General features: G+C 36.5%; 1 protein-coding gene across 7 annotated transcripts in view; it reads right to left on the bottom strand.

Moving 5' to 3' along the window:
* Window positions 1-21,014, bottom strand: part of AHI1 (Abelson helper integration site 1) — a 96,562-nt gene extending 75,548 nt beyond the window's left edge. Inside the window, exons 1-10 of one of the 7 annotated variants that reach the window (XM_064649428.1) lie at window positions 20,181-20,702; window positions 17,706-17,748; window positions 16,490-16,561; window positions 15,985-16,106; window positions 8,220-8,830; window positions 7,481-7,638; window positions 6,278-6,491; window positions 5,340-5,532; window positions 3,755-3,850; window positions 1,953-2,138 (exon numbers count right to left, since the gene is read on the bottom strand). In XM_064649428.1, coding sequence (XP_064505498.1) covers window positions 1,953-2,138; window positions 3,755-3,850; window positions 5,340-5,532; window positions 6,278-6,491; window positions 7,481-7,638; window positions 8,220-8,830; window positions 15,985-16,106; window positions 16,490-16,499 — 1,590 coding nt within the window. In that variant the 5' untranslated portion in view covers window positions 16,500-16,561; window positions 17,706-17,748; window positions 20,181-20,702. Of the gene's footprint in view, window positions 1-1,952; window positions 2,139-3,754; window positions 3,851-5,339; window positions 5,533-6,277; window positions 6,492-7,480; window positions 7,639-8,219; window positions 8,831-15,984; window positions 16,107-16,489; window positions 16,562-17,705; window positions 20,144-20,180; window positions 20,703-20,945 lie in introns of those variants that run through there. The other 6 variants (XM_064649426.1, XM_064649427.1, XM_064649429.1 and 3 more) reach the window with 6 other exon arrangements.
* Window positions 21,015-22,571: the final 1,557 nt, after the last annotated feature.

Here is a 22,571-nt window from a genome sequence, read left to right as displayed (position 1 = left end):
GCTTAATACATAAAAACTGCATTGCAAAACCTTCATTTAAAGTAACCAGGAAGTCAGAAAGTAATCCAAGCTTCTAAAGTTGTGTCAATCAGATGGTATCACAGATTTATCAAATAACTGATACTTTTCTAGTTTTAGTAACTATCCAGGTCAGTGAAAATTAGTAATACTCTTGTATTGTATTGTATTGTACTACTGCAAGGGTGTTGCATAAAAAAAATAAAAAAAGCATTCCAGTATGTAAATAGTTGTAGTGACATTAACCTACTACCTTGCAATCAAAATACTGCTTCAGTAACAAACCCCATTCTTCATATCAAAACATATTACCAGTGTTGTTCACTCTTGATATCAAAAGATATTACCAGCATTGTGTACGTTCAATAGTTGCAAAGAAAGGAAGACTGACAACATTTATGATTTTAATAGTAGGTAAAGCATATATACTTTCCAGATTTCTGTAAGTACACTCACTGAACCTCACCTACAAGTTACAGCAAGCTTGAACACACAGGAAACCTCAACACTAGGCAACAGCCCAGCAGCCCCTCTGAGAGGCACAGAGGCCATACAGCAAGAGCTGCAGTTCTGATCTGTTTTACTAATTCTTTTTAGAAACACACCAGAATACTACACAAAATTACTGTTTTCTTCCAGGCTTACAGTAGCTAGGTATTCACTGTCTAGGTTCCTGTGACTAAAAAAGAAGGCTGGACACCTACTATGCAAGTAGAAATCAATTTAGGAGTTTAAATTGTTTGTCAACTTCTATGCAAATGCCCTGTTTTATCCGAGACATCTATTTTCACATCTACTAGCCCATGCAGAGGTATGTGAGATCTGGACTCTTCTGGAGAAGCAGACTAGGCAGAATTTGTAACAGATCTTAAATGGAAGCAGAAATCTATGCATAGAAAACTGTCATGCCATGGCTCTTATCTGGAGCTCAATCCCAGCCTTACCAAATCTGGCATTTATGAGAACAAGAATGAAATAATACCAGTAATCAATGAATCCAGTCAGGCACAAGTCAGAAAGTCTACAAATTCACCACATGAGCTGAATTTCACAGAGGACTGTAAAGTAGGGACAGCTGTAAACCAGTGACAGCACCTAAACCTACCAGGAAAACAATCAGACCATGGTAAAGACAGGCTCAGAGGACTTCCAGAAAAAAAGAAGCACAGCTGCTCAAGCAAAGTGCACAGAATTCCTAACAACCTCAGCAGCTGACTGAGCAGATCTGCAGATGTCATTCCAGTACACAAATTAGAGCGTCCCAAACTCTGAGAACTAATCCCACAGATTAGCTCGGTTTTTGTCCAGGCACATCTCACCAGCCTTCCACATCACCCTTGACTGTACGAACAGTGAGCATAAGAAAGACTTATTACAGCTCTAAATACAAACAGAAAATTATATAATAGAACAACACTGTACTTGCATACTAGAAAAGGAAATGCTGTATTTATCTTGAATGTGCATCTCAGCCCACACTAATGTAAGCCTATCTTTAAAGGAGTTTTCATCTGAGAAAAAAAAATACAGCTCATTATAGCTTGAGGGTGCAGGGAATAGAGTTAAGTGACTTACATCTTCTCTCACAGAATTTACACACCTGCACGAGTCCAGTGACTTAAAACGGCATTTCCCCTAATAAGAAGGAACCTTAATCTTCAAGAAATTACTCTAAAAGTTTTCTGTCAGTGACAAAATATTCAAAGTTGTAGATGGGAAAGTAAGCCTATTTTTCAAAGACAACTAGGAAGGGTTGAGTTTGAAACATATCTTCAGATGCAACGTTCTTATAATGTATTTTATATACTGCATACAAGCACACTTTTTATATCCATGTATACAAACACAGATGCACATGCTCTAGCTAGTTACTAGTTCCTGCAGAAAAGTCTGCATATTTGTAAATATATTTATATATTATATATTTAACTTACATGATCTGGCAGTTTTATGCCTCTTACGGTTACATATAAAGTTGAAGGGTACCGATTTCTAGGACATTTTGCCCACCAGTCATAAACCTCAACAACATTTGAACGTGACTTGGTCCTTGAAGGTGGGTAATATAATTGCAGACGAAGTTTTCCACCAATGTTTAGAACTCCATTTGCACCTACAAGCTGGAAGGGTGATTAATTAGAGAAAAGAGGAAGAAAAAGTTAACATAAAAGAAATAAAAGTAATTGATAATTTCTAGTATTTTAGCTACAGTATAAACTCTTGAAATCCACTGCCCATTGCAGAATATACTAATCCTAGAAGTGGTAATGAATTTAACATTATTAAATGCCCCAAGATCAAATCACTAAGATTAAAGCTTAGATAGCAGCCTAGTTTTGAAAGATGTTTCACAGCAGTAATACCATGAAAGTGGGAAGACCTCTACAGTACCACTTAGGGTTTTTTTGGTTTGGTTTAGGTTTTTTGTCGTGTTTTTTTGTTTTGTTTTGGGGTTTTTTTTATTTTATTTTATTTTATTTTGGGTTTTTTTTTTGTTTTTGGTTTTGTTTGGTTGGTTGGTTGTTGTTGTTTTTGGATTAGTGGTTTTTTTGGCTTTGTTTTTTTTTAATTACTACTTGCTAAAATCAACCAAATCCCAAAGGACTGCCAACTCACAAACAGCCTCTTCCAAATTTGTTTCCTTTGAATGTTGCAACAAAGGGCATTGCTAAGGCTTTGCTTCAGAGCAGAAGATACAGCAAAGCTGTAGCATCTCCAACTTCAGAGGAGACAGAGTTCTGTCTACTGAACTAAAGAACAGGTGTACCTAGTGCCATTAACACTGGTCAGTGTTTATCAGGACATTACTTCAACTGATACAGATGAAAGGATAATGCAGACAGACAAGTAAGAACAAAGAACAGGCCACTATTTTATTCATATTTATGCTGAAAATTCACCCTTCCCTCCATTCAGGAGTAGGCTGTCCTGAATGCCTGGATGCACAGCTATACACCCAGATATGCTGTACCAGACTTCTGTTTCCAGTAGATTCATCTTGGGCACAGCTAAGAAGAATCTCCATACTGAACTGATATGAAGGTCCCACTCCCTTCACCTACACTTGCAGTCCATTATCTTCTCCTGTATTTCTCATGCTGTAGACTGCTCAATGATTATCATCCACACAGGTAGTTGTTAATAAACAATCCTCAAGGACTAAAGCTTGCCAGCTCTTAAAGAACAAACTGACACATTCAAGTCTCTCCTAAAAGGGTAAAAAGGTACACATTTGCTGGCTAAACTACCAGTATCTCACATTTGCCTCATTTGTATATCAATTGTCACAGCATTCCCAATGCCACAACTAAAAATGAGAGGAAATTTCTAATTGGGCTAGGGAGTTTTTTCAAAGATTGGACAACTAAAAATGCCACTTGAATACAGAACAGCTGAGGTACAGAAATTAGTGGATTTGTCATTTTCTTCAAAATCACACAACCACACAGAAAACCCTAAGAGAAAATCTTTTTCTGTACTTTATGAACAAAAAAAAAAAAACTTACACATTCTACACTTTCTTAAAACCCACATATTTTTTATTGTCAAGCTTGTTAATGTGTTGATTTTATGGGGTGAAAGAAGAGAGAAAGGAGAGAACAGCCAAGCAAGGAATTTTTTCCACCATCTCTGTTGCTGAAAATATTAAAAAAAAGTTTCCCTACTAAGTACAGTTAGAGATTTTCAGATAAAAATATTTATAAATTTTGCTTCTTTAATTAAATATTTACAATACCTTTAGAAATGCCCAACAAATTTTTCGAAAATGACCTTCCTGAATTTGTACATTGGAGTTGGCTCTCACTTCATCCATACTTAGACAATCAAGGACCTAGAAGTATCAGCGGGAATATAAATGTATTTCTAACGAACTTCATGGTAATTAAAAAATAATTGCTGAAAATATGCTAGGTGCATTCACTAAATTAAACAGATTTCAATTTTAAGAAATTACAAAACGAGTATTTTTCCCATCCAAGGGCACAATTAGAAATGACAGATCCTTATGCATTTACCTGATGGCTATTTATGACCTGCATTAAAAAGAATGTCTGGTCTTAAAAAAACCTATTTTCGCTTCCCTTCTGTCTCAGTAAAAGAGGAAACAATAATATGTAATTTTCTTAAATCCTATACACTTCAGAAGTCATAGAGATCACAAATCTGACAGCTAAAACTAGGTGCATACTAATCCAGATGGAAAATGGCAGTCACAAATTTAATTTTCCTTTCCTAAATTTATCACTTTTGTCATAGAATCAGTCATAGAATGGTTTGGGCTTGAAGGAATCTTCAAAGACTATAGAGTCCTGTCTCATGGGCTGGGACATCTTTCATTAGATCAGGTTGCTCAAAGCCCCATCCAACCTGGCCTTGAATACTTCAAGGGATGCCCATAAGAATCTTCATTTTTCTGTCAGGAACCAGAATTTTATCATATCTAGCTACTTTTGGAAGTTCATCTTGGTATACAAAAAAACTCCCCTTAGAATCATACTTTCTTCAAATTGATTTTTCAGTTGATAAACCACGCTGAAGTCAAACAGCATACTCGCAGTGTAATCATACTTTTTGTGGTCCTAACATTAGTTTGATTTCCATGAAGAATCTTTACAAATATAATTAGTTTTGTGTTAAGCAACTAAGGACTCTTAATTCTATGAATATGTTCATTTATAAGCATCACAAAACATAAAGAAACACATGGTAATGTATTATATTCAATCTATTTGAAACAGAAAAAAAACAAGGAATGAAAAAATATTTATTGTATTAGGGTACTGTTTTGAGGTTAGTACTACAGAATCTCTCTGTACAAATATTGAATACTTAAGCTCAAAATTATGTTGAATATATAATCTACAATATAGAGGACAAATTAATAACTACTTTATGAAGATGGGGCCAGAAGTAGTAGACATGTAAAATGTTAATGGAAACAATGCAATAGCTTACTCATTGGTACAACGAGCTGTTGCTACAAGCAGACAAATTCTGCCTTTCAGTTTCTGGTACTTCTTTTCAGATTTCAAGAGTGTGAAAAGAAAAAAGTGATATCCTTCATATCTTACCCGCCTTTCCCAGAAGGTTGACAGTTGATTTAATAAGTTTTGTACTCTTTATTACTATCAAAACAGGGGTTGTTTTTATTTTATGAAAAAACACTTCCTGGTATCTCCACTTAATTCTGTATCTTAAGGCTATGCTATTAACCCATTCTAACTAAAACAAAACATCTGAATCAGTCAAATATATACTGCTGAAGAAACAAACCAAAAATCAGAATATGCATAAACTGGATGCAAAATATTTAACCTTACCTCAAAAAACAGGATAACCTGAGGGTTTTCTTCAGTGTTTTGGGTAAAATAAGTAAAACGCTCATTAAATATTACTTGTTCTTCCCACTCTGGAACTGTTGATTTAGACTGTCTAAAGTCATATGGTTGAGTCATAATAGGAAGAATGTGCTCTATTTCTTCTTGTTCATAAGATGAAACTTCCCTCTCGCTGCTTGAAAATTTCCAGAGAGTTACAATTGTTAGAGCACTTAAAAAAAACCCTCAAGCAAAACAGTATTTTCAATTACTGAAAACAAACTATTTGTTTGACTCTAGAAAAAAACTCATCCAAAATTTAACACAATTTGCAATGTATATAGAAATGCTGCAGGTTAAAGTCCAAAATCCTAACCATTAAGTTACTGTTAGCAAATTTATGCATAAAGGTCATGGTAGAGCCTACTGCTTAAACACAGTTAAAATTTGGGTTTCAGGAAAATCATGCATAATGACAGTGGAAACAAGCAACTCAAGCCATTAGAAATATGAAGAACTAAACTTTATTTCAAGATTTTAGAAGTTCTTTAATAAAAAAAAAAAGGTAGGCGTTATTTATACTGCAAGAATTTTGCTTACTTATTCTAACCTTGGCTTTTACATATTTTTAGGACTTAGGAAATTTTCTCTCTGGAAAGAATATAGAATTAACTGCATTGCAAATATGGGGACCTCGAGAGCAATACAGTAGTGCAGAGCATTTAAAAGTGCCAAAAGGAAAAGATAAATACCACCATCATTTATTGTAGGTATATATATATATTTTATATATATATATAAAAACACGGATGTAGAAACTAACGAATGACTACACATGCTTAAAATTGCACATTGTTTTCATTTTTATACTTAATTTTCTAGGGAACAGTATACCTATTTATTGTAAACATTGATAATAGAAACAGTTTATTAAAAGTCACCTGTGATCCTTCTTGACATATAAGCCACTTCTCTGATCAACAACATGGATTTTAACTACAGGATGAGATACTAAGAGATCAGTTTTAAGTCGGTCAGATCGATGGATATAAACTCCCAAAATCAGATCATCAGCAAAACCAAATTTAGACTGAGTTGATATTTCTGAATTCTTCTTTTCCTCATCATTTTCTGCAGCAACTTCTGTGGTTTCTTCTAGAAATAGGAACAAAGTAAATAAACTGTCACCAGTGGAACATCATAACCTCAAAGTAGTAAAAATGCTCCGTATTGTCTTCGCAAACAATAGTAAAGCAATAATATTAAAAGTGTTCTTTATGTAATAGGTTAAAATAAAATTATCGAATTTGCAGCATCTTTAACATGTATGAACATACACAGAAGTACACATTAATTAATAATAATTAATAATCTATTCCTATTAACAAACATTTTAATTTAAAAATCACAGGTCTTCCTCTTGATTGAGGTTCTTCCGTGCCACAATGACTTAAAATCCATACAGTTCAACAGCCTGCATTTGGTTTTGTTTGGTTTGTTTTAGAAAAACAGACAAAAAAAAGGCAAGCAGAAACTGATGCTTTCTCCATGTGAATATACCAAACACTGTTTTCAGAAATTCCTCATTTACAAGTTAAGAGGAAACTACAATACTTGATAGATATCAAGATACCTACTCCTCATCAGTTTCAGTAATTTCCTTTTTTTAAAATCTGATTTCTTACTTTGGCCTCCACAATATTTGAGGAATCAAGTTCTCCAATTTTACTACGCACTGCATGAAATAGTATTTCTCACATTTGAGTTGAGCCATCATGTCAAAACAGTGGTGATGAACCATCTTCTAGCATAAAGTAAACAAAATAATAAAATAATAATTAAAAAATCAGAATATGCATCTTAATAATACACTATAAAAGTGGTGTATATGCATTTTTACATTATGCTTAAAAAACCCCAATTTTTAAAATTATGTCTCAAAACTATTTATGAACTTTCTAGATTTTAGATTGATACATCGAACCTCCTCACAAATATGCCTCAGAATTGGAAGAACAAAAGTACAGTTAAGCAACTAGAGAAACAAGCAACTTCTGTGTTACCACTATGGATAAATATTTCTGTAGCAGCACAAAAAAACCAGGTAGCAAAGTATACACTATTATAACATTTTGCTGGCAGACCTTTTCTGGTTTTCTTTTTAACCTTCCTGGCTTTAGGTTTCTGTTTATCCATGCTTTCCTTGAGTGTCTGTCCTTCTGATGTAAGTAGTCTTTCGGGTGACTGACTTTCATTGCCATCTTTTTCCGGATGATGCTGCAGCTCAGAAATGGACATTGCACTGCAAAGTAATAAACTGCTATCAGGGCAATTGCACTCCACTGCATATACTGATACAATTACTCATTACCATTACCAATCCACTTGGAATTCTGCAACTTATCATCTGTTTATGCTGAAAATGCAACACTCCTCACCCCCCACATTAGTGTCTTGCCTTTCTCACTGCTCTCCCTCCTTCACCTCCCCCTATTTTCCACACAATTGCAGAACCGCTCATGTGACTAGAGCTAAGCTAATGCTCTTCTGCTGGATCAGGGCCATCACTTTTCACAAAAAAAAATAAAATCATGCATAAAATTATCTTCAGTTACTTAAGAGCAAGTTCCACAAAAAACACAGATCAAACAGCAATGGAGGACATTAAAAAAAAAAAAAAAGTTAAAAACAATCTGTGACCTAAACATTAATCATGACAGAATTTTGAAAAAGTATCTGGTAATAATTTTCCATGACAGATTCATCCAATTAATCACTTAGGAAATACGAACAATTTATCAGAAAGCTTCTGTCTATCTTAAAACAAAATGAAACATTTTGCTTAAGATTCACAGACACACAGTGTACAGTTTATCATGATACCTTGTTTCAGCTTCACTTAAAACTGCTATTTCTTTCTTCTTTTTTTTCTTTTTGCCCACTTCATTGTTCAATCCAACTTCATGGCTTTGAACAGTGGATGTAGATTCAGACATCTGTTCTTTAAGTTTCTTTCTCATTTTCTTTTTAATTGCATTTGCCTCATCCTCAGCCACATGCAGCTGATAGGCTTGAATTAGTTGCTCTTCCTCTTCTAATTCAGTTACATTTCTCACTTCAGTCAAGGAATTTTTAATCTTTCTATCTGCTTCTTGAGGAAGTACATCTGTTTGTGATTTCCTTCTTGTTTTCTTCTTTGGAAAATCATTAGTCTTTTTTTCAAAACTCCCCAATTTAGCTTCATATAAATCTTCCTCCTCATTAAATTGTTCTTGTAACAGTGATTTCTTTTTCTTCCTGTTTGACTTTGGTTGCTTTTTCTTCTCTCCACTAACAATATCATTGTTTATTTTCTCTGCAATTGATGCTTTCTCTCTCAATTTATTTTTTGTAAATCGTGGACTCTCCTCTTCAGGATTATATGTGTTGTTTATAATTGCTTCATCATTCACACTTTCCTTAGATAGATCAATTTTATTTCTAAAGGTATCAAGCTATAAACGAAAAGAACATAAAACACATTTGTACTAAAAATCATGTTCTAAAGATAAACGTAGCACTTCATGTTATTCCTTCAGCAATCTTACACAAAGTAAAACGAAATCAAAGATTTAGTTATTTCCTTGTTTTGATTTTACAAGTGACAGATTGAAAGCCAACAGAAAATTCACACTGGAAAAAAACATTTGGTGTTTGGCCACCTGATCCTCAATGTTTCACTATGTTTTTAAATAACTTTTATGTATACCCAGTAAAAAAAGAAATCAAGTCTACTCCATAAACAGATGCCAATGTTTACACTATGGAAGACTTGCAGACTACATGCAGCACAAAACCAAATATTTTTATCCATTGAAAATGCAAGTTAAGAGACAGACTTCTGGCTCAGATGTTTTGCTTCTCAAAATTTATCAATGAAATCATATTAAGAAGGGCTAAAACGGAAAAACAGACTTCCATTAAGACTTCTAAAAAAACCCAAACCAATATAAGTTGAAAAAAAAACCCCCACAACAAAAACCCACCCCACATTATTCTTAGTGGAATGGTAGAGAGTTAATCTAGAGAACAGTCTTGTAAAAACAGCAAAGATGAATTTCAGTTAATGCATTTGCTTGTGCACCACTTCTAATTCTTGGAGGTTTTACAGAAAACACATTGTAAACTTTCCTCTTCCCTTCAAGTTTCTATTCCGGGTTACTAAAGGTAATAATGCTACCTCCCTTGGATGGGAAGGAGATCTAAGCAACCTGATACAGTTGAAAATGTTCCTGATCATGGCAGAGGGCTTGGACTAGATGACCTTTAAAAGTCCCTTTCAATCCAAACTATGATTCTGTGATATCACCAAAGAACACAGCAAGTAACTGTCTAATTCTTTAAGGAGGTCAACACACAGACCTCTGGTCCTCGACAAAACTTCTATAAAGTTGCTGAGATTCATTTACTCTGTTGTCTTCCAGAAAAATCCCTTAGAGACTCATCATGAAACATCAGAAAGGACTTTAAAAACCAATAAAAGTAAATTAAAAATAAAAAAGTTTGGAGAAAATATATGTATATGCATACAATCTTTTATTTGCCAAGACTCTCTTCCTCAATAAACACAGACACTGTCCCTTTCTAGTTGGGATACTTCTCCGAGTTACAGAATCACGTTTGCCTCAAATATTTGTAAAGAGGGACAATATGTATAATAAGTGATCACCAAAACATACAAGTTTATAAGAAGAAAACACAGAGAATGAAGTTGCAATGGCAATCATGCTTTGGAGGATAGATCCTGACTTAAAAATGCCCACCTGTGAGAACAGTATTCTATGACTAGAAAGAAGAGAATACCCAATGTGAAAACCATCTACCTTCATATTCTAGGCCCTTAATTATGTGAGCCTGCAAACTTTCCTCACTATCTTGTTTTATTCACATCTGACACTTGGAGAGAGAACTTGGTGAGCAAGGAAAATATTCAAAGAACTGAAAAAGGAGAATGAAGGAAAAAGAAAGGCAAATTTGAAGTATGTGAGTAAAAGCACAAGAAAAAAAAACAAGGATGTTTACTATTTGTATGAGAAAATCGACAAATAAAAGCAGTGCGACAAGAAAAATACACAAAGACAAAATTTAACACATAAGAAAAAGCTGATATCTGAAACTATGGACAACTAGAGACCTAAAAATGCAATAACTAGACTTATTAATGTTAATTATTAAACAACACTCCACAAATAAAGCATAAATTTAACAAAAAAAGCACCCAGAATGTCATGCTAGTATGCTTATCTAAGAGATCATAAAATCTAAAGCCATTCATATATCTTTTCATTAGGTATCTTTATTTTTAGCTCATATGTCTAAAAATAGTTTGAACACCAAATAATGAAAAAACTGTCCTTGTATCTTCATCTTATACTTGCTTAAAAAAAGCAGTAACATCATTTTTATTCATAAATCAGTGTTTCAAGAAGATGTGGAAAATCACATAGATAACTTGAAACACAGAACAGAGTAAGGGAAAGAAAACAATTAAAGCATCAAGCCTGGTATAAACTAAAAAAAAAAACAAACCAGAAACAAAACCTTCCAATAAATAGTTTACTTCCTTACCTTTGTTTCTATGAATGGCTTTAACTGCAGAGTATGAGGAATGAAGATTAAAACACACCAACAATTAAGCCCCAACAGTGGCCAATAGCTGAGGTCATGCTTTGCCTTTGACAGAACATTAATCCATTAAGCCCAAGAAGTTTCTAAAACAACTGTGATATTCAAGAATCATTTCCTTAAAGAAATCATTTCCTTAAAGAAATCTAGCAAAAACTGGCTTGAAATATTTACTAGAACTTGTTATTTATTATGCCTACAAAGAAAACCCATAGATGATAGAATCTTTAAGGTTGGAAAAAAACACTAAGATCGTTAAGTCCAACTGTTAATCCAGTACCACTGTGTTCACCATTAAACCATGTCCCCAAGTGCCGCATCCACACGCCTTTTGAACGCTTCCAGGAATGGTGACTCAACCACTTCCCTGGACAGCCTATTCCAATGACTGACCACTCTTTCAGTGAAGAAGCTTTTCCTCATATGCAATCTACCTCCTTTCAGGTGGTTGTAGAGAGTGATAAGGTCCCCCCTAAGCCTTCTTTTCACCAGGTTAAACAACTCCAGCTCCCTCAACTGCTCCTCATAAGACAGGTCCTCCAGACCCTTCACCAGTGTCTCTGCCCTTCTTTGGATACACTCCAGCCCCTCAATGTGTTTCTTGTAGTGAGAAGGAACAAAACATACATACACAAATATGTGTCATAACTAATAAGCACACAATTATAGCAAATTTACTTATAGGAAAAAAAAAACCACCACAGATTATCCTTGTAATGAAAAAAAAAACCACAGTCTCAAACTACAGCAAATTTCTAGCACATTTATGAATTCTGCAGGTAGCACAAAGCTGCTTCCACAATTCAAACACAAATTCCTCAGATACACAGCCTGTATGATCTTAATTCAGGCCACTTTTTCCACATGTTGTAGTTATATGATGTAATTAAATAAAGAGGAAAGATGCAAAGGAGTCACAAAACAATAAAGTAAAAGCCATCAGATTAGGACTCAGGCAAAGGCAGGGATACTGGTATAGATTCTCTGACTGAAATGCGGGACTGAGAAATACCAACTAAGAGCAATTGTCAATACATAAACACACTTAAACTGAGTTAGAGAAAGCAGTTAGGTTGGAAAAACAGCTCAGAGAATCGACCCTCTGGAGTTAACTCCAGAGACAGGCCTCTGACCTGAACATGACTTCAGCTTAAAATCTGGAACAAATAACAAGGTTTTTTTTCAAAACAGCTCCATGGCTACATTACAACACCAGGGCAGAGGAAACACTCTTTCCTGAAAACAGACTTGCTTGCACTACTGGCTTGATAGGAGAGAGAGATGGGCGCCAGCCAAGATGCAAGCAGGTGGGCTAACACTCAAGGCTCATATCACAATGAGCCAACCTCAGGTCACATCACTCGCCATTTGTGTCCCAGAGCTGACAGAAGGGACAACACCTAATAATCTTACGCCTTTTTAAAAAGGCTTCTCAAATATGCATGAGTGGAAGCTGGCAACATATCAAGTGAGTTTGTCACGAGTATCTGGAAACTCACATAACCAGATTTACAAAGGTACCTGTACTTCTTCCCCTAACACAGGCACACCTTGAAAAATTAGGGGTGGACTCTGCCAGCCCATTGAAGCGCTGATATGTACCAGTTGTAAAAGACCATTTACTTACAACTGAATTGGTAACGAATGTACTTGTGATGCTGATTTGTTGAGTTTAAGAAAATCTTCATGTGCTAGGAAACCAATTTTACTGCCATTGCTCATAGAAGACTATAAAATGTAGACACGCTAAGCTAGAAGACCTTTAATTTACAGATAAGATTGCCTTGGACAAGTTTCACCAAATTCTATCAAAAAACATTGAGAAAACGTGTAGGTACATTATACAGTCAACTATTAGCAGTTCTATTATTTTAAGCACAAGAAACAAAGAAACATAGTAAACAAAGCAGAAACAAACAAGAAACACAAGAAACAAATGGATAAAACCCAGCAGAAATCTCCATAATTATTCAGTGTCTGTCAGCATACTCAAAAAAAGCAGAACCTGGGAAAATTCTACAATCTTAAAGCTCTGCAGGTTTTACATCTGAGACAGATGCTAAAGTACTGAATTCGTCAGAAGAAACCTGTAAAACCACCATCTTACCCAAAAGAATACAATAACTGTCAAGCCTGAAGATGGACTCCTACTATCTGTACCCACATGAAATTCCAGACTCCAGCCTGTCATTCAGGGCCTTATGAAGAAAGAGAAGGAGCAGGAAATATAAAGCTTCAAACAGGTAAATCTGTTGCAGTCCTGCCTTGAATATAAAACCTTAGTATCAATGTACGCCCACCCCGATTTGTAATCGGATCAGACTACAGTCTAGGAAAGAAATTTTTGCCTCCATTATGGGATCTTGCTTTTCATCTGGTAGAAAAATTCACTTACGTTTTCAGAGTTAAACATGCTCTTTTCTACCATAAAATTTAGATTAAACCAAATAAACTTAATTTTCCTGCTGACCTTAGACAGATTAAAATAGCTGGGCAAAATAATCCGCATATTGCCTGAACTGAAGCTTGCCTCATTCTAACAACTTGTAAGAGGAGGAACAATTGGTAAAAAAAATTATGGCGACTTTGCCCTAGAAAAGATACTAGTAAATTCACTTTCTGAGTGTGTCTCAATTGCTTGTATCTTCAGTCATGCCTTTAGGCTTCACACCACTGCCCCTGTGGCTACTGAACAGCGAAACAGAGCTTGCACTGGCCACAGCTGATGCCTATTTCCATCTCCATTACAAGCCCCTCATTCCTATTAGTTGTGACTTCAAACTCATCCTGCCCTACAGACATCCACCTTTCCTCTTCCAGCCAGGCTCTTTCCCTTCTCCCCAGGCAGGGTCTCCAGGCAATGAGCACACAGAGCAGCAAAGGCAAGCGGGCAGGCAATCTCCTTATCCTCAATTCTGTCATTTAAAACCACAGCAACCTCCTGCAGCTCCAGAACTCAGATTTCAAAGAAACAGTGGACTATGAGGGAAAAGGTTTTATTAATCTAAGAAAGGCTAGAGCAAAGACAAAGGAAGGAAGCAGACTGGTACATTTCCAGTTGAAATATGCTCTTAACCATGCCCCGTTTCTGATCAAACCTAGGATACCATTTATAGCAAGTGCGTGACACAAAGCCAACCATCACTGACAAATTTCACGTTATTTCAAGATATGCGAAACTCTATATAGTTAAATCATACGAACTGAAGAAAACAGGAACAAAACCAGCAAACCTCCTCCATCTACCTCCTCCTCCCTCCACTCCCACACACATTTATTTCTTACAGAGAAATGACTGTTTATTTGCTGAAGCTTTTACAGAAACTTCTACTTGAAGGCAACCAGCATGGAAAATACCAGCCTGAGCTCTTGCAACTTTGCCACACTTTAAGGAAAGTTCTTGGTTTCTAATTGCTTTGATTGGTAAAAATCTAGTTTCAACAAAGCCATAAAGTTAGGTTTCACATTGATCCTAAAAATGCTTCCTAATTTGCTTGCATACCACTAATTTTGATTCAGGTCATTATGATTTTAAGTGTTTCTAGGCAACTCCAAAACACTAGTGTTTTATGTCAGAGACTTCTGGAATGGAAACCAAATTTAAAACCAAAGTAAGTGTAAAATATTTCTGAGTAATATCTATTTGCATATGAACACATAATTATGTACTTAAAAATAACAATTAAAAATTCACATTTCATAAAGAAAGTTAACCTAACTGAGGAAGAATTTAGTTTTGTATTTAGACAAATGTCAGCAAAAAAGGAAAAAACCCACCCTTGAACTCTCTGTGACATATTTTAGACATCATGTTAATTCTTTGTATAGACTATTGACTAAATACAATATACTTCAAGGAACATAAATTAAAAAAATCCACACAAAATTAAACTTCAAATTGCCAATATAAGACAAAATAGCAATACTAAGTTTAATATAACTATTCTGAATATATTTAATATATATAATAAATACAGGTAACATTTTGATATTACACAAAATACTACTTCTTTGTCTTAAATGAATATTAAAGAAGGAACATTCATTTCCAGCACCTGATAAGGATATTGCAAGAAAAAATACTTAAAACATAAAACCTAACAAGCGGGAAGTAAAAAAAACAGAACATTTGTCTCTTAAGCAAATTGGTTTCTTTTTAAATTCCAAATCTTCTAAGTCAATAATCAAGTATATATAGGACTCATATTAGACATTTATTCTCCTGCTCAGGAAAAAGACTAGAATCTGAACCCTAATTCAGAGGAATTTCTGAGGCTGTTTTAATGACAGATATGCCACAAACAAAAATGTCATTTAACCATAAAGTCAGGGTGATAAAATCCTTCCTAGTAGGCAAGTCACAAGCTAAGGTCAAAATCTTTAAAAAAAGTTGACATGTGAACACAGGACCACTTAGACACAAAGCTCAGCACATGCAGAAATATTCTGATCACTGACATCAAATTCAAAAGAAAAAAGTAGAAAATTGAATAAAGTTAATTATTATCTCTAATATTATTACAATTTCTCATCAGTTTTCAATTCACAGCTGTATTAGATGGACATACTTGTATTACACAGATGTAGGACTCTCAAAATCAAATACTTTTAAAGCCATAATTCTACTAGCCCTCAAATATCTAATTAACTCCAAGTAAAGTCAATACTGAATTTGAAAATATTAAAAATTTTAGAAAAAATGTGAATTGAAAACAAAGTACCGGCGGGCATTAGGTAAATGTATGCCTGCATGTGCCACTTTCTTTTTACCAGTATTATAGTCTATATCTCCAAATTACAAGGATGCATTGCTGGTACACAAACAACAAATAAAAGCCACATCAAAAATAAGGGATACGTGCAGAAACATAATTTATACTTATTTTTTTTTTAATGTTTACAGCTCCTTTCTACAGTACATTTTCCTGATCTTTTTTCCATTATGGAAGGCAATCAAACAAAACTTACATGTGTTCTAACTCACCACAATACTCTCTGGAGAGTCAAACTTCTTTTTCTTTGATTTCTTTACATCTGTTAGGCCTGCATGGCGTCTGAAGATTTCCTCAAAGCGGACTTTGGTTTTTGCCTTTGCTTCACTTTCAACTGCAAAAAGAAATCTAGAGTATGATTCACTATCTCAATAATCACCATTGCTAAAAAAGTGCACAATCATGATTTAAAATTGCAAAGGATGAGAATTATTTATCAGGGAAAGTTTACCAAAAAATTCACTTAGTATTCAGTTAAGAAAAAGACTGTTGAATCCTCAGCTACAGTATATTTATCATTGCCATTACAATTTTTACAAGAGTCCCCAAGTTTAAAATAAAAAAACCCCAAAACTTCAAAAATCAACTATAATCATGCATTCAAAAAGAAGCCAATGCAGCATTAAAGATTTATATAAGACAGAAGTAACTTCTATCATTTGCATCCAGTTCTAACTATAAAATATGTACTGGAAATCAAACACAAAGTATTCTTACCTGCTGGCATTTTCAGTCCTCAGTTAGAAGTGGCTCAAAACACCAGCTGCCTCTTCCTCAGAATTCACCGTTCTATTTAAAGTAATTAACAATTTTCATTAACATAACTGGTCCACAGACTTGAAGCTAACAACTGAATGTGTGCTGATTAATATTGAGTACAGCTCAGGATTCTCAGTATCTGATACTTATTATTTGAGAGTAAATAAATAACAACACTACAATTGGCAATAGCCACATAATTCAGCACTATAGTCCTACAATCTTCTAAAAAACCCAACAGTTTATTTAAATAATAATGACCCACAAACCCATTTATATTGAAGCCTTTCTAATCAGGTTCCTATCCTGACAGCATCATTGAGGAAGTCACATTGTAGTCAGCTCATAACTTCCAAAGCAAAGATTAGTATCTGCCAGCAAATCTAACTTTACTACAAATCTCTAAATATTTATGTTTTCACAAAGCATTTGTATTTTTCACAAAACAGAGAAGCAATTACATGAAACTCATTTCTCTAAAGAGAAAAATGTTAGGCCCTACTGGTTGTGGAGAAAAGCCTACAAATGCAATCCAAACAAAGCTTGAAGGCAAGAAAAAATATTACACAGCTTTATCTTTTCATCAAGAAAATTCAGAATGTTTTACAAAAAACTTTAATACAAAAAGCTGTTTTGTAAACAGCAGAACTAATGAAACCTAGATTTCTGAAGGTGTTATATTCCCCTTAGCCTTCCAGACAACAAACTATTGTACCTATCTCCCTGACACCCCATCCAGCAATAGCTCCAAGTTCTCCCTAGGCAACGTGTCCTGTTAAACACCAGGAACTCAAATTGAATAGACACCCAGACTACATCAATCCTAACAAATTAAGACATAGCATTAAATACTGCCAGGATATGGTTGCATTACTCTTGCCCCACTTTGGTCCAAGCCACCGAACACTCACCTATATACAGGTTAGGAGTTATTACGGATTATTATTAATAGGTGGTTCGCATGTAGCCACTCTGACTTGAGGCTGAGAGAGTTTAATAGCAGTAAAGTGAGCCAAACATACCACAGGGCCTCAACATGCACTCCTGGGCACACGCATCTTATACCAACACAGGGAAGAGCTGAGGCTATATTGGGTGCCCAAGAATCTGCACCACCGTACCCTCAGATCCCTCTCATCTTTCTTTCACAGTGTTACTTGCACAGGCTACATACCTTCAAGTCACTCCACACTTGTTACTTAGCGTACTGTGGCCTGCTGGATAGCCAAACCAAACCAAATTAAGAAAAAAAAAGCAAGAAGTGTTCAGGTTGGTTTGGGATTATAGAAGTGCTGATTAGTCAGAAAAGTAAGGTGTCATTACTTTACTTTATATCTTAAGCAAAGCATTTACATTAAGTATCCAGCATTCTAAGGATGTTTGAAATGAGCAAGGATGGTGTGGTGGTCCCAGAAGGGACCTTATTGGAAGCAAAAAAAAAGTTTAGTTCTATGTTTCACCATGACACTCATGAGGCTGCAATATTTTCACTCACTGAAACATGTTTTGACCCGCAAAGCAAAGCTTTACTGTCACAACTACACCAGTAACAATTAAAAGCAACACTTATTACAAGAAATGGTACCAGAAAACACCACTGGAAAATAAAACTGCTTTTGCAATTTATACTTCGTAACATCAAATGGGCATTTTAAAAGTACTACAGTTATTAAGTGCTGCTTTTCAAGTAGTCAATTCCCAATTGTCTAGAAAACTCCTATAATTTAGAAAAGTAGAAAACTAGACATGTTTATAAAATACAGCAGATTCTATCACTTTAATCATTCACTGAGGACCACAGGAACATGGAAAAGTCTCTTATGATTAGTTGAGTGATTACAATCAGCCCTTGAAAACTAATTACAAACAAATGAAATGCTAAAGGGCTCTTAAAACAAAAAATGAGAGATAATATAGAACACAAAAGCAAAATGAGTAAAGTACATACCTGTTCCAAGTATAGAAATAATTTTATGGTCAAAGGTTAAATAAATCAGACCACAAAAAGACCCCCAAAACCCAACCTAGAGGTAAATTAATTTTGCAGATACATTTGCTCACAATGAAAAAAACACCTTTCCAGAGGGCAAGCTCACCTTACGGCTACCATCATTCTGCCTATTTATTCAGTAATTGTCTATCCTCTTGTGGCAACAAAATTAAGAGATAAAGTCCTCTTGATAGTGCTATTATTTAATACATGTTTCCAATTTAGAATTTCATGACTTTTTACATGGTGCATTAAAGCAACTATTAGACTTGCGGAAATATAGATCATTAATCAACAGGGGTAAGATCAAGGCCGTTTACTTAGTGTAATCTCACCTTGAAATAGGACAGATTTAATGGTATATCAAAGTTCAGCAACCACAGTGCCCCAAGCTGAATAAATTCAGTTATCATCAATTTTGTAAAATGCATTTTTGCCTAATTAGATTGGATCTCTTCCATGTTAGAAAATACAAGACAATTCAGGAATAACAAAAATACATACCTGGAACAGTGGCATATTCCAGCCACCATGAATAACCAGAGAAACAAATTAATGAAGTCCAAACTTTCAAGGATTGCTATACACTTTCCCAAAAATCACCTAGTTTGCTCTTTTCTAATATTACATGTACAAATATACATATATATTTATATCTAAAAATTTATATAGAATGTATTTATAAAAGTGATTGCACATTAAATTCTTGCTCTTTTCACAATATTTTGCAATGCTGATTTCCTATATTCTACATCTGTAATATAGGAATTCTCTGTGCTAAACATGCCCAAAAGGTCACCATTCACAAACCCCACTTTTATTTTTCACTAAAAAAAGATATAAACCAAACCTATACTATAATGAGCAGAACGTACAGAATCTGTACTACATATTGCTAAGTGGCAAACTTCCTACCCAATTAGGACCATTTAGGAAACTGAGTTGACAAAATATAATTGCATACCTCATGATTTTCCTAAACTAAAATCCTCAACTTTTCTTTTGTCACAGAAAGTGAGTGTAAACTTCAGTGGCTGAAAACAAGTAGAACATCAGGCCTTGTTTACTTATCTTTTAGATCATAATTAGAAATCTTAGGTTTTACTAGTAGGTTTCTAATGCTGCTACCTATACGTATCACTACTTTGAATCTGAAAGAACTTCAACTCAGAATTATAGAGCAAAATAAAACTTAACTGAATCTGTTTCTCTTCACCATTGATAAATGTGACATCAAAAAACAACCTGGTTTTATTAAAGAAAATTTAATATTTAAGTCCAGAAAACTGACAGACAGCTTTATTATTATCATGTAAACATCTATGTACTTGCATATCAATAAACACTACTACCAGAAGTGCAGTAGCCTTCTTCCAGTTTAGATGTGCCTGTAAAAACCTTGTGTTCAAACTAGCTTAAAAAGATGTTTTAAAAAGCTGGTGCTACTCTCAGTTTTCTAGTAGTATCAGAAAGCTTCAGCTTTAGAGGAACTGTTGGGATGGGTGTTTTTCCCCCAGAAATTTGGTAGCTTTAGTCAAGAGAAAGTTGCAAACAGACTCGGTCCGCTCTGATACCAAAACTGTGGACTTCAGTTCTATGTAAGGAAATATAGCATTAACGTCTCTGCCTTATCTGATAATTATGAAAATGCTTTCTCACCAAGTATTTTAATTTCCAATGCAGCATGTTGCTTTGCCTAGAAGAACGGTGGTAGATAAAACAGCTGTAAATGAAAATTCACAACACACACCACCACTGGATTAACCAATGGAATTATTTCATGAGCATGTGATGTGAAGATGCACATTCCTCATGGGAGGGAGGCATCCCCGCTTTGGAGCTCAACGTGCCAGGCACGGAGCAGCACTGTGTGTTCACGTGCCGCAGGATATAAACTAACCACGCAATGTTATCCGAGTGAACTACAAAGCCTGTAAAGACGGGGTGGGGAAATAATACTTCTCAAGGGATTACGGCTGCCCGCGGACTGTTTCGTGCCACCACGCTGCGCCGAGACCGGCAGGCAACAGGTCTCCCTAGGCCGCCTGCCCCGACAGTCAACCCGCGGGGTTACCCTGAGCAACCACGGCGCTCGAAGGAGCGGGACGCGCTCCCACTGCTTCCCGAAGCGCGCCGAGGCCTCCCACGCATCCCCGCGCTACCGGCCCGCGCTGGCCGCCGCCCAACCCGCTCCCGCTCCCAGCTCCTGCTCCCCGCCCGCGCCAACCTCCCCGCCACGGCGCGCCCGTGGCTGAGCCCCCCGCCGGGGGAGGGCACAGCGGCGGGGAGGCGGGGCCCAGCCCCACCCGCCCTGGCGGGCGCGCACCGGGGGCGAGCGGCGGCACGCGCCCGGCGGGACCCCGGCCGCGCGCAGCCTCCTCTTGCCCGGGGCGCGGCCCCGCTGCCCCCGCGGACATCACTCACGTCGGTCCCGTCCGCTCCCGAGGCGGCAGCTGCGGGTGCCCCGCCTTCCCCCCCGCCAGTGAGCTCACTCCCGGTCCCCCCTCCGCAGCCCCGCGCGGGTGGTAGTGCCCAAAACAACCCCAGCTTCCAAGGAAACGGCGCAGGCGCGTAGGGAAGCGGGGCGAGGAGGAGCGGGCGCGCCAGTGGCCATGTCGCTTGGGGCCGCGGAGGGCAGCGCTCCCCGCGGCGGAGACGGGGCTGTTGAGGGTTGTTAGGGTCGTTTTGTTGTGTTTTACTCAACAAAATCGCGGTGCTTGGCTGGGCGGTACCGTGTTCTGAGTTCCGGATCTGTTCACAGTGGTGTTTGCCTCTCATGCGTCATGAGTTGGTTACGAAAACCTTTCTGGAAACGCGAGGTTGGAATTTAATTAAAAAAAAAAAAAGAGAGAGAGACTGTGAAAAGCATTAGAACCGGGAACGGTCTCGGGGATACCTTATGGTCCACTGGAAAAATGCGTCAGAAGTCCATAGTAGCACTCTTGAGTTCACACTGACAGAAGTTGCTTGCGGAAGAATGAAGTCTCAGGGTAACGAGCTCTATTGGAGTCAGGAGGGCGTCTGTCAAGTGTTTGAAATGGATATCAGCTTTCTGCAAACGGCAGCACGAGTGAATGTCCTTAAGCTATGCAGATACTGGAGAAACTTTTATTTTTGTCTGATTAAGTAGCTAACTTAAGCAGTGTTGGGTTTGGGGTTTTTTTTTCCTCTTAATAACTCATTACTGGAATGAAAGAAATCTGTGTTAATTTCTTCTGTGTAAAATTTGATTAAAACTGTAGATCATTCCTTCTTGCACTAGAGAGTTTGAGAAATTAATGAAAGGTTTTGAATGAATGTGGTCAGATCTTTTCAGAAGCAAAGTTGGGTAAAATTAGCCTTTGGTTGACAGTGAGCAATTTTTACTACCTAGAGGAGAGCTATTGCTTGTGATTCTATGGTTGTGACATAGTTCCCGTAGCGTCTTTCAGATTCTGTGAATGAATTTACACTGGCTGCCAAAAGAATGCACATTCCAAAACCTTGCTTCCTTGTTTCTCAGGTGACAGATGCTGTTGTCTCTTTCTGCTATTTACTTGTCCTTTGCTTTCTCAAATGCTTGTATGCATTCATGTGATAGGTAGGGGTATTTCTTTTTTCATATGGCAGGTGTCCTGGGTTGCCTTGGCATAATACAAACAAAAACCAACTCCTCAGAATTTCTTGTGCTTCTTTTTTGTCCTTGGTGTATCTGCATTCTTGTAGGTCTCCATCCTTGGTATTACCCCGAACTCCATTAAATAATGGCTTTGAACAACCTGATTTCACTTTAAGGTTGGCCTTATATTGAACAGGACCAGAAATCTAGATGTTACTTCCGAAGTTGTATGGTTGTGACATTATTTGTTATGTCTATATTTAATGTATAATTAGATGACAGTTCTAGTGCTAGTTTTCACAGTAGCCAAGACACTTCAAACGGTCTCAGGGTTAGTCAGAAGTTAAACATCCTAACCAAAGGCCACGCTGTATGTCTGTAACCTAGCAGGTTCAGAAAAATTCTAATCCAAATCCTAGCCCCAACTTCCAATGTAGACGAAATGACAAAAT

This window comes from Pseudopipra pipra, chromosome 3 (genome assembly GCF_036250125.1).
Source record: "Pseudopipra pipra isolate bDixPip1 chromosome 3, bDixPip1.hap1, whole genome shotgun sequence".
Classification (NCBI taxonomy): Eukaryota; Metazoa; Chordata; class Aves; order Passeriformes; family Pipridae; genus Pseudopipra; species Pseudopipra pipra.
The sequence above is the reverse complement of the archived record's forward strand: the minus strand, read 5'-3'. Positions and strand labels throughout refer to the sequence as shown.